This window comes from Ursus maritimus, unplaced genomic scaffold (genome assembly GCF_017311325.1).
Source record: "Ursus maritimus isolate PB19 unplaced genomic scaffold, ASM1731132v1 scaffold_32, whole genome shotgun sequence".
Lineage (NCBI taxonomy): Eukaryota > Metazoa > Chordata > Mammalia > Carnivora > Ursidae > Ursus > Ursus maritimus.
Window position 1 is genome coordinate 5,997,114 of NW_024425786.1, and position 19,016 is coordinate 6,016,129.

At 38.5% G+C, this 19,016-nt stretch overlaps 1 protein-coding gene across 2 annotated transcripts in view; it reads right to left on the bottom strand.

Moving 5' to 3' along the window:
• RERE (arginine-glutamic acid dipeptide repeats) overlaps positions 1-19,016 on the bottom strand; it is a 409,222-nt gene that overhangs the window by 137,256 nt on the left and 252,950 nt on the right. The window contains exon 7 of one of the 2 annotated variants that reach the window (XM_040645735.1): positions 17,456-17,560. In XM_040645735.1, the coding sequence (XP_040501669.1) occupies positions 17,456-17,560 (105 nt within the window). Of the gene's footprint in view, positions 1-3,431; positions 3,865-17,455; positions 17,561-19,016 lie in introns of those variants that run through there. The other variant, XM_040645737.1, reaches the window with a different exon arrangement.

Here is a 19,016-nt window from a genome sequence, read left to right on the forward strand (position 1 = left end):
ACCGATTTATTCAACACATTTATGCCGAAGGCCCATTTGGCAGGCACTCTAAAAGAAACTGGGGCTACAAAAGCACAGATGTAGCCCACACCCTAGAAGATAATCAAATAGTCACAAATAAATGTATAATGCAAAGAACTTTGATAGAAAGAATATCTAATTATCTCCATTGAATTAAAATGAGCTCTTCTTATAGCTTAGACCCAAAGTATCAAGAATATACAACATGAGAATAGGTTCATTTTCTTTCAGATCTGCTTTAAAGATATGTTCAGGAACCTGTATCCTCCCCATCACAAATTGCTCAATACAGATGATCATCAGTTTGGGAGGAGACTCATGAATGCACACAAATTCATGAATTTCATTATTTCAAATCTCCCTTTAGCCTATACTTTCTATTTTCTCTCTCATTCTGGATGACATTTTTTTTAATGGCTTTAGAATAAATGCTTCTCTGGTGGAAAGACAGATCAGTTCAGTAATGACCAAAAAGTAAAGGGGAAAATGAAAAATGAATTCAGAAGGAAAAAGGATCAGAAACAATGAACAACTGGAGAATCACAGACATGGCAAACATCAGGTCTTAGGTGTACCAGAGTCTTCCAATCTAACACATCAGACAAGAACCTAGGATAGTCAAAAATGGAGCTATGTTATTAGCAGATTCACAGGCTCTGAAAAATTTATATTTTACATAAGAGGAACCCTTTAAATGTAAGCCTCAATCTTGGATTCTGATTCAAGATTCTAATAAAATGGGAAGAAAAGCTAATAACAGGATAATATTTTGGTGAACTTTTACTTTTATGTTCTTCTGGAAACATAAGTTGTCCATATTCACCAATATTTCCTGATAGCCTGAGGTATAACAGGAGAGGAGTGATAAGCCAAAATGAAACTAACAAGCATCTTTCTAACGTCCAAGCTGTGCAGGCCCTGGACAACTTCACCAACCAAGAGAATAACCTCCTATGTGCTGTTCCTTCACCTCTACCACCACCGGACAAGCATAGAAGCCCCAAAGCAAGAGATGGCTGGTCAACAAATAACATTCCAAAAATATTTTCCCAAGACAGGAAAATACAGAAATGCACAGTACACAAGGAACAGCTCTTGTGACTTATTTTACCTGATTTGAAACACAGAAATTTGACTCTAAACAGCCAGCAGTGGTAACTACAAGTCCTCAGCATCTAAACAGGTGGCTGCATACAAGCTCACAAGTACACATTTGTATTAGGCCAGGCCAGCTAGCCAGACCAGTAAGAGGAACCTGCCCATAGTTGATTCATGAGTACAGCTTCCTAGTCACACTTTGTTTGCTAAATATAAAAAAAGTTGAAGTAAAGGCCCTAGAAAAGAAAGGCAGTCTGCATGTGTTTTCCGGACAAGTATTGTCCGGACAAGGATTTTCTTTTTTTTTTTCTTTTTCTTTTTGAAGATTTTATTTATTTATTTGCCAGAGATAGAGACAGCCAGCGAGAGAGGGAACACGGGCAGGGGGAGTGGGAGAGGAAGAAGCAGGCTCCCAGCGGAGGAGCCTGATGCGGGGCTCGATCCCAGTACTCTGGGATCACGCCCTGAGCCGAAGGCAGACGCTTAAAGACTGAGCCACGCAGGCGCCCCTCAAACAAGTATTTTCTGAAATAAGTCTGGGGTGCTAAGTGCCTCTGGACCCAGATGCTCTTGTCCAGAGAGACGGTAATTTTAGACTTACAAGAGAAATGCAGAAAGGAAGAGTATTCTAAATGGAGTGAATTAAGACAAGTTCCAGAAGCAACACTACACGGTATGGGGAAAAACTGCCCCAAATCCCCAAATGCAATGTTCAAATAAATGTGATCGTAATTGGGAAGACAGCCCTCATAATCAATGGAAAACAAGATTAAAAGTAGTAATAAATGCACTAGTCCTAAATTATCCCTGCATAATTCATCTCCTTAATCACAATCCTCAAACGGAACCTGCTGGAAGCCAGATGATACTTCAGTAATATTGTCAGTGGCTAGAATTCACCATTAGCCTTCCTTACAACTTTCCACCAAAATCAGGGTCCTCCTCCGACAAAAGGTGAGCACATACAGCTCCACATTCATATTACATGACGAAGAGCTTATGCTCAAAATCTCTCCCTGTATCACCAATGTCCCATGAGTCTCCTCACTACCCTATGGCGCTTTTCCGCTGCACATTCTTCCACATCATATGCTTCCACCTTCCAACCTCACGAGTGGACAAGACTTAAGTGTCACTTCAAAAATTTTTCCAACTTTTATCAGAAGAAAAAAGGGGAGAGAAAACAAAGAGTAACAACAAATACAACTAATACAATTCACCAACTTCACTTACCATCTACTTGGGTAAGAACTGAACGTGTCCTAAACCTGAGTATTATGATTGGCTCCCTATGTTAACCACGGTGAAAGCCATCTGTCTGAGCCCTGGCTACAAACAGGACACACAAAAAGGGTAACTCCCCCTCACAGAAAAGACTAGTGCAGGACACATCAAGCAGTGGGCACAGAACCTGGCCTGGCCAGTGCCTCCACCTTCTCAAGCATCAACTCCTCTTTTTACTCCTCTCCTACAGAATGTACAAATCACAAAACAAAATACACATACACCACAAATGCCACCTTCTGCTAAAACAAACAAAATACCTGGAACCTTAACTTCTATCACAAGTGTCACTGCTTACAATTTTTTTCTTAATTGTCAAGACGTTTCCCATAAACTCTGAAAAGAATGGACTGTTTCTTTTTGAAACAACAGAAAATGATGTGACATAACCTTTGATTTCTTTATTTAAAAAACCATTTTAAGGTGATACGGTTGCAACCATGATCCACAACTACTTCCTGCATATGTCAAAACGTATACACCACTTCGTCTTCAGACTTCAGAACAGATCACAAGAAATATAATTTGCTCTGGCAAACAGGCTCTCAATCAAAACAAGTTCCACCCACCTTCAAAGCAACCAATAGCTGCCCACCTACCACCCTTCCTAAAACATCCAAACAGAGCTGCTCTTGGGCCCAGGAATCGCCTACCAGCCACACAGCAACAGAACAGCCGGCAGGTTTGTTCTGCAGGTGCCTGAAGGCAAACAAGCTCAGCACTAGGCATCCATGCAGGACTCAGGTGAAAGCTATACCCGGAGAGAAAAGGGGAAGGGAAAGGGGAAAGGGACAGGGACAGCAGGATCCACAACGTTCTCCATTTGCTTAATGCATCTCCGGGCAGACCCCATTCTTAGCTCTGATTTCACGCTTCGCAACACCACCTACATGGACAGCCAGGGCTGAATTAAAGGCTCTTAGGAACATGCACTATGAATGATGAAATGATTCATAAACATCTTCAGAAGTGAGAAAGAGCAGCAAAAACCATCACTGTTTCGGTGCGGCCAGAGGAAGGTAGCCTACCTGCAGGGGCTGAATGGATCATCCATGACTAACAGGCTCTGGTGAGTCTAGCTGTATCCCTGAACCTCTACTTACTGTTAAAACTCTGCCCTTTTCTACTCTAACAACTCAAAATGGAGGCACATGCAGTCTGAGAGACCTCATAGAGCTTTCACTGAGCTTGTGCTATGACCTAAGCCTTCACGCAGAACGCAGAAACTTCCCCCTCACACTGACAGGACTGAGCATGTGCTGTGACCCTCCCTCATCCATACACTGTCTCTCAACGCAATCAATCTCAACCCTGCTGTTTCCGTAAATAAAGCCCAGCCAACAGACTCTGCAGCTTCTCCCTGCATACCAAGCTAGTGTGCAGGGAAGTGGGGCCTTAGAAAGGGGATCCGAGACAGCCAACGCTAGGGAACTCGGCAAGCCACACCATCCATCGAGAGGCTTCAGAGAACTGCCCTGCTCTGACAAGACAACAGCCAAGTTTTGTCTTTTTTTTTAAATGTGGTTTTAAACAGCAAGATCTTCAAGAAGGAATAACATCAAAAGATACAGATATGAATGACCATATATAGGATTAATTAACAGAAACTACAGTACATTTATAAACATAGTAGTAGCTACTTAAGGTGAACAACCCCACAAATTTCATTTTGCAAACTTTGTAAACATTTGAGAAAAGGCCACACAAACAATCCTGGCAAAGCTGTGGAGTTCTGGGTATTGTCACAGCTACAAACGCAGTGTAGACAGTACAGAAAACAGAGTATCTAAAGAACACTGTATTCTATGCAAAGAGCTTACTCTCTCTTAAATAAGAAGCTCTAAAATTGCCTAAAAAATAAATAAAAACATTTCCCAAAGAGATATGAATCCAGTCAGGCATGTCTAGCTTGAAAAATGTACTTCTAACACTAATAAGGGAGGGAAAGCTCAAATCAAGAGGTCAAAGAACACTATGCCACAAATACTCGAGCATCTAAAACTCTCATTTGAGATCTCCTGATTCAAAGATTTAGGCAATGTTTTATAGCACTGCCCGTGAAGCTAAATTCATTTAAAATTTAATCAGAAAAGATTTCTAAAGCCACACCGGCAAGGCCGTGCCATGCTAGTCCTACTGAGCGCTGTGTACTTACACTGTCCACAGCATCAGCCAAGACATTTTCTGCTAAAATCTCTAAAAACACACACTTAAAAAATAAATAAATAAATAAAATAAAATAAAATAAAAATAAAAACACACACTTTGTGCCTCTCCCCATAGCCTCCTCCTCCAACAAAAAGGCAAAGTGGGCTGTCAGCCACATGAGATAGCCTCGTTTGGGATGCACACACAAGCATAGTTTTCCACTTGCCAACTAAGAGATGATTCTATGTGTGATTAATTTGTTACAATTAAAAAAGAAAAATAAGACCGTGAAACTCCCGAAAATGTATAAAGGACAAGACAGTAGGAAAGAGCAGCGCTAATTGTGTTTCCCACAAACGTAAGAGAGTGTGAAGAAATTAAAGATCTGCTTAAGAGAGTACTCCGTGTCCTCGAGATTCCTAAAATAAATGCAGGATCCATTCCATTTCCTTAGTGCTCCTGTTTTTGTTATCAAATAAACTAAATTCTGAGACTATGATTAGAAAACTCTCAGCATACTGAAAATGTCATTTATACAACACAAGAAATGCCAAATACACTTAAATAATTTTGCTTTTGACCCAGCAACTGAAGCAAGCAGCTACAGCTTGGAAGACCACTTTCCCTATTGGTACATAAAATAACATGTCCCCAGACGTGTGAGACCAGAAACAGTCTGAAGAAAAAGACTCTAAAACAAAAGCAACTGAATTGCCTAGAAGTCAAATAGCACGAATACGACTATCAAAGTATTTCCTTCAAAAGTGCATTTTTTCAAAACTACCAAATCACATGGAAAATGTTCCCTTGGAGAAATCAACATAAAATAATAATTTAGTAAGTTCATCATTATTCTGAGAAACCACAGGAGCTGTTCCATGAAGCATAGCATAAAAATGGTTATTATGATAGCAATTCAGGAAGTGTCACCTATAATTTTGGTCCCACCAAATACCCTGAGTGACACTAAGGGCAAGCCATCAAAACCCTACGGCCTTTTCTCTGAACACTGGGTCCCGTGGTGGCCGTGGCCTCCTTCAACACCCTCTTGGTCGTCTTTCCTGACACTCACCTCATAGTTGCCCTCTGCATGCCACCCGGGCAGATCCCTAGTCCCGTCTCTCCTCAGTGGTGGCACACCCCAGGGCTCACCTCACTCTGCAGTTCTCTACTCTGGTGTGTGGAGAATTCACCCATTCACCCACATTCCCGGCCGGCTCCTCTTTGGAGAGACCTCCTTACTGGGAACAGCTGGGAAACCTCAGAGAACTTCATTCTCCTCTTGCTGCCCCCTAACTCATGTCAACTTTTTCTGCGGTGTCTCACCTCTCTTAACAGATGATAAGCTCCTTAGGGGCAAGATCAGTATCAAAATCATCTTTACTGGAACCACCCAAATCTCCTCTTTTGTACCTCAAAAACAACAACAACAACAACAAACACCTGAAGCACTGAGAAGGGCAAAATAACACTTAGATAGTCATTCCCTGGCAGAACTTACAAAACCTAAATCTGAAAATGAGGAAACATCAAACAAACCCAAACTAAGGATATTCGACAACACTGGCTTCTAACTCTTCAAAAAATGTTAATGCCAAGACGAAAGAAAAAAAAGCCAAGAAAAATGTTGTGAAAACAAACAGAAGCAAGGGGTATTAAATCAAACAACTAAATGCCAATGCATGATCATGGGGAGAAATCACTATGAAGGTCAGTATTAGAAGAACTAGCAAAATTTAAATATGGACTATATTCGATTAAATGGTATCATATCAATGTCACCTTTCCTGATTTTGCTAACCATATCATGATTATATAAGAGAACGTCCCTTGTTCTTGAGAAATACACATTGAAATATCTATGGAGAAAGAAGCCTGATGCTGCAATTCACTCCTAAATCGTTCAGGGAAGGAAAACAGAACAATAAAGCAAAGATGGTTAATACAGAGAATAACTCGGCAAAAACAGAAATAATAAAGCAAATCTGTAATAAAGTTGAAAATATATATAATACATAAAATAAAATCACTAAGAATAAATTAATAAAGCAGATATTGCAAAATGTTAACTGGTGAACTGGGTGAAAGATACATATAGGAGTTATACGTAGTAAGAAAACTCTTGAGTTATATACATAAAATATTTAAAAATTTAAGTATGTATGTATGTATCTATTTATCTATATATTAAAAACACCTACTTGTACTAGTTAGTCTTCAATCATCAGTCCTCATGGAATCTGGAGACTAGACACATCACTGGCAATGAGGGCTACCTGCTTCCACAGTGCTCTAACCCCCAGACTGAATCACTTAACACCCAACTCTGAGTTCAGTCCAACCTCAGAATATGAAGTCAGTTCTCCTCAGAGAAAATTGAGAAGCCCTGAAACCTTGTGGTTTGGTAATTAAGTAAGCCAATGTGCTATTTAAACATAAGTTCCAATTTTAGAAATGGGCTCTGTTTCCATTGAGCAAGCCCTATCTTACTGAGGACCAACCTGTGGCTCTACTCACTACTTCCAAGCCCCTAAGACCTGGGCCTTGTTTTCTCCATGGCTGTCTTGATCACTAGATGTCTGCTTACTGCTGCTGACTAACTGCCTAGACCTCATTCCTGCCACATTTCCTTGCCACCTAGCTGCCTGCAGGGATATGCACACACAAGTTGCACACGGGCTACCCACGTGCTTCCTTCTGTGGCCTCTACTGCTAGGCCTTCCTCAAAGTCCTGTGATCCCAAGTACTTCTACAGTGTCTCCGGATCTCAGACCTCACTCTCTCCTCCGATTCTACCCTTAGCGAACAACAGTTGAAGGATTAACATTTGTGAACAGATTAAAAGGGACCTGAGAGGGTGAAATGAATATACTACGTTAATGGAGTCTTTCTAAAATTAAAAAGGTTTATTACATAAAAACTGACTGAAAAACCATTTTGTCCACTGTCATACTTAGTTTTTCATGAGCTGAAAGTTTGTTTATCAAATGTAAAGTAAGAACTATAATATTCAAGTTCCTAGGTTTTATTTTAAAGAGTTTTTTACTTACCAGAAATAGAAAAATGTTTAAAATGTTTTATTTATTAACAACAAATTGTAAAGCAAAAGCAGCAATGAAAACTTAACATTCAGGCAACTCTAGAGAAAAAAACTTGGTGGGAAAAAAAAAGATATTCTATTTGACTTTTAATTAGTACTAGTTAGTCAAGAGAAGGGAAGCATTTAGAAACTGTGTTTAGATTTTATTTTACAATCGTCCCTTGTGTGTGGAAATGGAGCTGAATGTTATACCTACTGCTCTGATTTCCAACAAACATGCTGGTTTATCCTATCAATTCTAACAATCTGCTCACATGCTTTCTCAGAGTCTCTATGGCAAAAACTATTATACCATATTAATAAAGATTCATTTCTTCATCCCCAATTCTCACACATTTTCATGTCTTAATGGATATGGGATTCCTATTTTTTTCTGATTTTAGAGGGATACTTCCAACACTCTGCCTTTAAGTATAGTGCTTGCTACAGATTACTGTTTAATTATTCAGTCACAAGAGGGAAGTTTTGTTCTACGGTTACTTTGGTAAGAGTCCCCTCCCCCAACATGGACTTTCAACAACAGTTTTCTCAACATCAAGATGAGTATATAGTTCTTCTTCGTCATATTAAAGTGGTAAGCTATATTAACAGATAAATTTTTAAACCAGTCTTGTGTTTTATAAACCTAACTTGGGTAAGTAGATTTTTCATGCTTTGCCAGATTCCATTTTCTAATAATTTATTTAAACATCTTACATGCATGTTCCTAAGTAAGACTGACCTATAAATTTTACTTTTTATTCTGGTTTTGGTATAAAGGTTTGACTATCTTCATAAAATGACTCAGGGAACCTACACCATCTTTCTCTGTTCCCTGGAACACTGGTAGTTACCTATAAAGCCACAGTCTAATTTTTTATTATTATTTTTGGTCTAATGAGAAGAAAAGGAAATGTCCTGTACAATTGAAAATGCCTTTAAAGGAAGAAGGCATGCATTTTTTTTTACCCACTTCCTCCTTCTTCCAGCCTGAAATCTAGATGTCATGGCTACCATTCAATTGACACCTTGAGTACGAGGTAAAAGTTGAAGTTAAGAATAGGTCCCTGATGGTTGTGGAGTCCCACGCCCACCTAGAACTGCTTCCTCTCAAACTCTGCTTACATGAGAGGGAAATTAAGGTTCTATTTTGTTTCAGTCAGTTATATAGTCTCTCTCTGATAGTTCTAGTGTTGAGGTGTATAGCTTACCATTTGTTTTATCTGACTCAAGTTGATGCCACATTGTTTCTTCCAACATTTTGTCATTTTTAATAGTGCACTTGGCATTCAAAGATATATTATCTGTAGATATCCTACAAGTTTTTGAATGAGAGTATGCCTCTTGGAGGCTCAATGGCCCAAGACCACTTTTTACATTATCTTTTCATCCTAGAGTTCTCATATTTTTCAAGAATGTTAATTCGTGTTCCAACTGTCAGGGGGGCAAGGCCCAAAGTTATGGATTGTAACAGAAAATTCTCCCTCTATTCCTCAGTCTTCTTTTCTGTGCTTAAAGTCCCAGTCCCACATAGGTTTCTCTACCATTTCCCTCTAATTCCAGATACATCACCTACCTCACCCTTTCACTGAAGAACAGACCTTCGATGGCCCTAACTTGGTAGAGGGCTCTCAGTTCCAAATCTCTAGATCAAGACCCCATCTCCTATACCTGGTGGGTGTTAAAGGCAAGACCCTTTGGTTAAGGAGACAGTAATTAACCCAACCTCCTCTCATCAGGGCTGATGAAGGATCACAGCTTAATACTTTACTTGACAGTTTCTCTTAATTCTTACAAGTTCAGCTCCGCATTTAAAAGTTGTTATATTTTATTCAACACTGGTAGATATTTACTAGCAAAGGGGTTTTTGAAATTATCAAATCTGATTTTTTGTCCTATCTTATTAAAGTTCTTATATTAAAAAAAAAGTTCTTATATCCTCAGTAGGGCTGTACATGTACTCTCAACCGTTACCAACATTTGCCAGCTGACATAAATGTTATAAGAGTTCGAATGTGACGGATGGCAGAGGAAAAGCAAACAAAAAAAAATTTATACCTAGCTTCAGTTTCTTGTCCTCAAAAGCTATACAAACACCATGAGCTGTGATGAATGGACAAGAAAACTTCACTAAAACAGAAGTAGATTTTGAAATGTCTGAAACCCAAATTAACTGAAATAAAGGAGATCTAGATTACTCTTCAGCTGAAGTATAAAGATTTGTGCTGAAAAGAGATGTTCACAATGTTACTTAGAATAACCAAATATTGGAAAAGCATAAATGTTCAACAAGATGGGACGAGATAATTATGAGACATCCACATGATGGTAGATAGTGTTCATTACAAATGTTTGTGTAAAACATTTAATGACATGGTACGATGTTCACAATAAAAGAAAATGAATAAAGGAATGCATGATTATATGTACATTTTGTGTAAACAATATTTTAATTATACTCTTAATACATACACACACCTATATACATGTGCACATAGATGTAAACTCTCAGTTCCAACTGAGATGTAAACTGAAGGGGAAAATATACAAACATGGATTATATAATTATGTATCATTTCAGTTGGCTTCTTTAACTTTGTATTTGTCAAGTTACTCTCTAGTGAGCACATATTTTTCTCTTCATTAGAAAAGCTTCAAGTTATTTTCCAACACAGCCAGAAGAAAATGAGGTTGTATATGAGTCAACCTATGATAAAAATCATCAATGTTAAGAGCACAGGCTTTGAGTCAAATAGGCTTGGGGTTTCCTGTTTAGTAACTGTATGCCTCAGGCAATTCTTTAATATAATGCCAATTTTCTCATTTGTAAAATAAAGGTAATGCCAACCTCACTGAGCTTTTATGGGAAAGAAACAATGAAGCAGAGAGTAAGCATTCACTGCCTGCAAGTAGTAGTTGTTCTCCCCTGGGCCCTCCAAAGATGTTACAAATTTGTTTCCTTGAGGTCACACTTTAAGAAATACCAAATGCTAATTCTACTAAAGATACAGTTCAAGATAACAAAACCCATCCGTGTGTGGGAGAGAGTAGAGTCAGTGATAGGAAACTGAAGTAAAAATATTAAGGATTATGAAATAAGGTTTCTCATTCTTAAAGATGAGAATTACAAATAAGGAAAAAACTAGCAGGAACCCTATGATATTGGATTAGATATGGAGAATCTGGTATGAATGCATGTACACACACACACACACACACACACACACACACAGATACAGAAATATAGATGTAAAAGTTTGCATACTCTCCCTCTCCCCCACTTTCTTTCTCCCTCCCCCACCTGACACACCCTAGCCGTTTACTCAGAGGCCTGACAGCAGTGACACAAAGTAATGACCACACCTAAGTATCATTCTCTGAAATCTTGGACAATTTGACCTAAAAATGAATAATGATAGTAAGAGATCATACAAACAACTGAATAAAATAGGAAGCCATTAATCCACCTAGTGTAAATAAATGAATAAAATGAAAGTTTCGTGGGAAGAAGAAGCTATCTATGCGTGGTCTCAAAGCAGCAACCTTCCACAAAATGGTCATTAATTACAAAAGGAAAGAGAAATTCTGCAGTTGCAAAGTCTGGCGAACAGCACCTTATTCAACTGATTAAACATTACCAGCCATGAGACAAATTATGACAGGATGTAGGAAAAAAGAAGACATGACTTCTGTGCTATCCCTGTCAAAGATACACGATCTAAATCTAATAAGGAAACATCACAAATGTAAACTGAGAGACAGTCTACAAAACACCCTATAATCTTCAAAAGTACCAAGGTCATGAAGTGAAAGAAAGACTGAGAAACTGTTCCAGACTGACTGAACAGGTGTAGGACAACTGAATTCATCAAACTGGCTCCTTTTACTATAAAAGTCGTCATTGGGAAAACTGATAAAATCTGAGTGGGGTCTGTAAATGCCATGGCAATATCTGAATGTTAATCTCCTGAGCTGGAGGACTGTACTGTGGTTGTGTAAGAAAATGCCCTTGTGCTCATAAGGAATACCCTAAGTATTAGAGTGTGGTCAGTCTCATGGCGATGGCATACTTTTAAAGGGTTCAGTTAGAAAAGGTCTCCTCCTATACTTGCAACTACTCTGTAAGACTGAGACTGCTTCAAAACAAAGTGAAATCAATGAATTATGCAAGTAAAACTCAGAATAGTGGTGGGCACAGCAGGGCTCACCAACTGTAGCTATTATTAGTAACATTATGGCCACTGTCAGTTGGGGGAGAGATTATTTGTGAATCCTTGCAAGTGCCTCAGTTTATGATTGCTGCTAAATATAATGGCAATCATCCTTAAGCTTCAATATTGCTTTAAAAACTCCTCAGAAAAAGAAAAGCGGAGAAGGCACAGGTGACTGATCACAGACATTCTCTCCTGGATGACATTGGAGCTCTCAGCTTGTTTTCCATCTGACTAGCAAGAGAAGACTCATTTTCACAAAGCAAAAAACAAAAAATACAATCAGATGTTTCATGCTACAGAGCAAGTCTCTGAAGAGATCAACAACACTTTTATAAGACAGTATGGGGTGGGGGTGGGGAGAGCAACAGATCAATGACCATCAGTACAAAATGCTACATTTTATATGTTCTCTTCACTATCCCTACATGCACTTTAGTGACCTAAAGAAGAACTCTTATCTAGCAACGGGAAACAAATAGACTGGTTCCTGGGAAAATTCGTGTTTCATAATTTAAAGGTAAAGGCATCTCCTTTCAAAATGGCCACTACCAAATTTTTCATTCTTGCTGAGACCCCATCGTTACTCCCTTCCCCTCCTTCCCCTCCTTGGCCTGAGGCAAGAACCTTAGGAGAACTTTTCAAAGGAATGAATCATAAACCCAGAAAGGGCCAGAAAGTATAGTAAAAAAAGGTACTGGCCAATAGGCTGAAGCTGATTAAGTGAGGGGATGGGAAGATGGGGAAAAGGACATCCAAAAATTCAGTAAAACCTACATGCTTATATAGGGGGACAGGTTCATTTATTATAAAAAGCTCAGATCTATTTATTAATAAAAAAAATTTTTTTCAGGGCATCTGGGTGGCTCAGCTGGTTAAGTGTTTACCTTTGGCTTTGGTCATGATCTCAGAGTCCTGGGATTGAGCCCTGCGTTGGGCTCCCTATTCAGCAGGGAGTCTGCTTCTCGCTCTCCATCTCCCTTCGCCCCTCCCCCCTGCTCCTGCTCTCTCTCCGTCTCTCAAATAAAATCTTTAAAAAAATTTTTTTTTCAATTTTCGTTCTCTCAAATTTTTCATTGAAATATTCTGACCCTAGAAATGTACTGTTTCACATTAATGCCATTTACATATTCATTATAATTGTTATGTCAGTTTCATTAGAGGCAAGAAATTTATCTTTCATTTTTAGCAATTGTATATTTTCAAGAAGAATTTTGTAATCAATATTCTAAGCAGAGTCAAAAATTTCCAGTGTTCAGACTTCCATATGCCAGCACAATCAACCAGATGGTTAATGGTCTACTTGGTAGAATCAAGACATCTTAAGAAGTAGTTTATATTTTGCTTTTGGACTTAACATTTTATGAGGTTAAAGAAAAAAAAAAAACGTTGATATTTTTCAACCGAATTTATAATTCCTTTTGCAATTTCCAAGAAGCAACAAAAACCTGACAGTTTATACTAGCAACCTACAAGGTAGCTTGTGCCACCCCCATTTTATTGAGGTAGAAACAGAGTCCAGGAAGTACCACCCTTAGCCCTGAACACAAAGATGAAGTGACAGCCCAGAATCAGAACTCAGGCCCCCTGAGTCCAAGAGGGGAGTCAGTTTTAACAAAAAGATCAAGAAGTCAGATTAAATGGCTATGAGATACTAGATAAATAAAAAAGCAACTAAGGACAGTAAGCAGAGGAATGCAGCCATGTCCCTCTGATTATAGATTATATCGCCTCTTTTTATAAGCCAAGATCAACCTCCTTTAGCTCAGCCAAGAATACTGGTGTTTTGTGCATATGTCTATAAGGTCTAACCGGCTTTATGTATTAGGACTTTTGATGTGAAATTTATTGACTTTATTTTCTAACCAGAATTTGGATTAGAACCCTCAGACAAAATGAGAACATAATGACATTATATTGCAGAGTATGCTGATTGCAGGATTAAATCTGGATTAAATCTGGGGTAAATCTTGCTCATATAGCCAAAGCACACACTCTCCGAGTGCAGAAATGTCAAAACAAACTCCAGAAGCAAAGCCTGATTACCTAAGGGTTCAAAACTCAGGCCTCTCTCATTAGTCAGACCCTTGTTGTTTGCATCCTATTTGAAGCTGGAAACATCTGCCACCAAATTTTTTACTCAGGTAAGTTTTGTTGCTTAAATGACATGGCTAGCAAGAATACAGTATCACCATCTCTTGTCAAAGATCCTAAGGGTCAGAGGATTTTTAGAATTCAGGATTTTTTGGATTTAGAAAGGTACTATAGCCATATACTATATACTAAGTGACACGCCAGCAGTGTCTGAGCAATGACCCCCCTACTCTTTCACACTGGTACTTCTGCAGTAAAAACTGTGGAAACTCACTCAACTCAAGGTGAACCAACTCAAGAATATAAATAGCCTCATCTCAGTTCAAGCCAAGTAGGACCATCCAATGAGCTTCAGCACTAACTTAGCATATTTTTTTTCCCCCCAGAGCTTTCAGATTTCAGAATTGAGTTTAGGATTTCAGAATTAAATATAGAATTTCAGAAAAATAAAAATCCCATGTCAATTACCAAGAAATCCACACTCCCTGAACTTTAAAGGCAAAGTACCAAAGACTATAGAAAAGTCTGTTTCCTACTGTCATATACATGTTCAATAAAGTAATCCCATCAAAAACAAGAAGTCTGGAACGGTCAGGTCTCTGACAAGATGAAACGTTCAGAAATATAATAACCAGGTTAGGGGAAAAATTTTAAAGTAGCCAAACACTGGGGCTTATTAAAAAAAAGTACGCAAAAAATGTGAAAAACCACTCCAAACTTTCAGTGCAGGTGACTATGCTAAATAAATTATGGAAAATTACATAAATCAGCTTTTAACTACTATCAAAAATGTGCTATGAGAAGGAAATAATCCCATCTCAAGCTTTAGTTTCAACTGCTCACTTGGACTAAAGTTCCTGAGTTATTTCAGAGGAGGGGAACGGTCATCAAAGTCACCATTCTGTCACTTGCAATGGTCTCAGCCATATATATGCTCTGTCTCACAGACATAGAACAGTTTGACGTTTCCTCTCCAGATGACTCCGGGCACTGAGTTATAGCACAGAGCACTATGCAGCCACGATCACATGACAGTCCTGCTCTTTCGAATGGGGGAGAAATACACCAGAAGCCCGCTCTTCACACAACCCCATCCCTCACAGACTTGAAACAAAGACACAAACAGAGGTAAGTTCTTCAAGGGTATGAAGCCCAAGCATTCTAAGGATTAGGCTGTGTGCAAGCCAGGTGGGGAAGGCAGAGTCTTTCTACACTTCTATTAAATTACACACACTCTTGTGACAATCTGAGCAGCTGTGGGAACTTCAGAGTTATAAAGTGGGACTCAGGGTGAAACCGGTGAGCTAGGGCAAATTTTTACACTTACTTTGTGCGAAGTGTGAGATCTGCCATAAGCTTTACTTACAAGTAGACATTCAAGGTTTTTTTTTTTATTTCAATTCATCCAACACCCCTCAAAAACCTACAACATGTCAAAGCATGAGCTGGACGAGGAGAACACAAGCACAGAAACGAACAAATGGCCACCAGGAAGTCAAAGCAGCAAAAGAAGTGACTCAGGATGCGTATCTATAAACACACGGCCATGAACATGTCTCGGTGTTGTTTTTTCAGATGAGAGACAGATATCCTGCTGCTGCATACCTAAGCCACTCTTAAAAACATAACCGATGGGAAGAATCACTCTAAATGACTGGCAGCAACACCCGTTGAAAAATGAGACCAGAACTTGCGCAAGTCTCTATTTACACAGTTAAGTTATACAGTATCACTTTTAATGAGCATTCAGCAAAAAACAGATACATAACCAAAACTAGTAAAAAAATTATTTGGTTGCTTCTTATGAATCCAAGAGCTAAACATTTAAAACACAAAAGCTATTTAGTCAATTCACTGATACAATCTAACTTGTGCAATGTGACAACCACTGATCAAACAGTTAAATCAACATGGCATCACTGGAATTATGGACTCCTTTGCATCCAGACAGAAATCCAAGATATGACCACGCAGTCAATAAATCCATTCTGTAAAATAAACATTTTGAAATACAGGATGCTCTGAAATACTATCACTGATCAGCTTCTCTATCACTGGCACAGGGCATACTTTTGAAAAAGAAAACAAAAGCTCAAATTTACTGTTTTCTAAAGGAAATACAGGAAAGTTAAAAAAAAAAAAAGTGACCACTGGATATTATATAAGACTGATGAATCACTGACATCTACCTCTGAAACCAATAATACATTATATGTTAATTAATTGAATTTAAAATTTTTTTAAAAGCTGACCATTCATTACACTATCACCCCTGCAGTTGTTGTCTATAATATACACAGAGAGAAACACTAATATGTATGTGCCGACAGAGCTTCAAGCAGCCTCTAAGGATTGTGACAAAGAATACACTGCCCTTTATTAACCCTAGATTATCTGAACAGTAACCTTCTAAGTTTTACATATAATTTCTCAGCATCCTCTAGGAGAAGGTTTTCTCTAAAATAATACCCACCTTGAAATCACTCTGAATACAGCTCTTCTACTACCCTCCTTTGGCCAAGCAGCTTTTCTTTCTTTCTAAGTCCTTATATCTGTAGATTATGTCTCGGATGTCCTGAGCACAAACTACTTGATCACCAGCTAACATTCTTCTTTTTCTTTTTAAATCCTTAACCCATTGTAGTTAAATGATTGATGCAGAATAAAAATGAACGCACATACTCTTAAAGAAGTTCCTCCGTGTGCTAAGTTAAACTAAAATCTACTACAGACATAAAGAATTTTTTTCTGTTAAATTATTTTGATTCTACTGTTTCTCACTTAAAAAGTAATAATTCTACCTGTTACAAAGATCTTACTGAGATGGCTGAGAACTGAATGTAGCCATCTCATCCCAGTAATCTTACTAAAGATGTTTCTATGAGTCTTTCTGAGGTTTTACTAAATGAATAAAACAGATGACTAATCAACAAATTTTCCGTAATGTCGTAGTGTTTTCGGGAGTGCCTAGGTGGCTCAGTCAGCTGAGCGTCTGCCTTTGGCTGAGGTCATGATCCCAGGGTCCTGGGACTGGGCCCTGCATCGGGCTCCCTGCTCAGCGGAGAGTCTGCTTCTCCCTCTTTCTCTGCCGTTCCCCCAGTTCATGCACGACCACGCGCTCTCATTCTCTCAAATAAATAAAATCTTTAACGAAAAATGTCCTAGTTTTCAATATGGTATCATGGAAGGCTAGACAGAATGTGCAGTAGGGTAATAAACTGCCAATTCATAGTTAAGTTCAAAACACAGATCAACTAAATGTACATCTTTGCCCTGCCCTCTTGAAACCCAAATTTTCTCACTTTTCCTTTTCTTAATAAAATCAAGAGCAAACAATAAGCTGCTTTAGACACCAAAGACATTAATTAGAACTCCTTCCAAAGAGGTTTACTTTGGGCTTTGGAGTTGGTTTATTAAAATCTTACTAGCATATACCCAAATGTGTAAACACACCTACACGGATGCATGCACGTGAGAAAAGCAAAAGTTCTCACTGAGTGGGTCCAAGTAACTCACTTACCTTGTCTCAGGGTTGTAGCCTAATATGTAGAAAAATGAATCCACTCGAGCTTTAAACTCTCTAGCAGCAAATATGTCAGAAAAATGGGAGATGTTACACTTCCCTCTGAAAATAAACAAGCATAAAAAATACATTAGTATTACTGTCAACTGCTTTGCAAACCAAAACACTACTGGAGGGACAGAGGCAAGGAAAGATAAAACTAAATCCATGTTACTCAAAAAACATGTAGAATATGGCTACAGACTCCATAATTACCGATTCAAAAAACTGGGAGTTCCCAAAAGAACTAAGAAAATGTCCAAATGTTGTATTTTTTTGTTTCAGGACTGCTTCAACCTACAACTTCAACTGCATTTACCTCAGCATTTTAGTCATGGAATAGAATTAATTAAACCACAGAGGTAAATTGAGGGCAGGGCTGTGATGAAAGGATATTAAACTAAAATGACAGGAAAAATTTAAACGACAGTTAAATTACTTAACAACAACAACAACAAAAATCTGCCTAAAGCCTTTCTAAATCATCAAAACAAAATGGGCCTTTTCTTCCTCTTACTTTACTATAGGCAGAATGTAAAACTGTCAAATATTTTTCTTCTCTTTTAATGTGCAAGAAATAAAACGACTTGGAACTTAAAACTGATAGGCTTTAACTTTTTAAATACATAGATGGGCTCTAATACATAGACACACACTTCTCAAATTTTCAGGTCATGTTAAATGAGCGTAAGTTGGAAAATATCTCCTCACAGAAATATTGCAATAAAAAGAGCAGTAAGATTTCCAGGTTTGTCTACCAACACAATTTAAACCACAATATAGTTGAAAACTCTATAATATGGCCAAACTCCTTAAAACACACACACACACACACACACACACACACACACACACACACACACACACACGTGTTGGGAGAATTTCCAGGGTTCCCAAGGAGGCAGGGAGGTTTTAAGCAATTCCCTAGTGGTCACAGAAGGTAACTTTAACATCAAGTGGAAGCCACAGGCTGTGAGTATAGCAGGTGGAACTGGAGAATCAACAGCACACCAGCAGCACACGCGGGATGCTTCCAGGGGAATGAATTCCTACCACTTCAACAGGCATTCCATTCCCATGAGGACCCCGTGAGTTGGCACTTTAACAACATACACAGCAGCTAACGACCAAGGTGTTAGAGAAAGAAACTAGCTGAGGGATAACAACCTGGGGATAACATTCATTTGCTTCCTATGAAGAAATTAAAAAGCAACTTCCTCCTTTTCCACAGAGTGTAAGCCTTACTAATGGCAAGAAGCTAACTAAGCCTCAGTGTGACCAAAGCCTCAGTAATGGGCAGAAGGTAACTAAGATGGGGCTCAACCTCCATTTTAAAAATTAAACAAAAATGCTTTTGATTTATTGAAGTTCCTATTGGGAACTACTGATAACATAATGCAGGGCTGTTGAGCACTTGAAATGTATCTGGTCCAACTGAAGAAAACTGGATTTTAAATTTTAGTTAATCTTAATTAATGTAAATTTAAATAGCCCCATGTTGCCGGTGGCTACCATACTG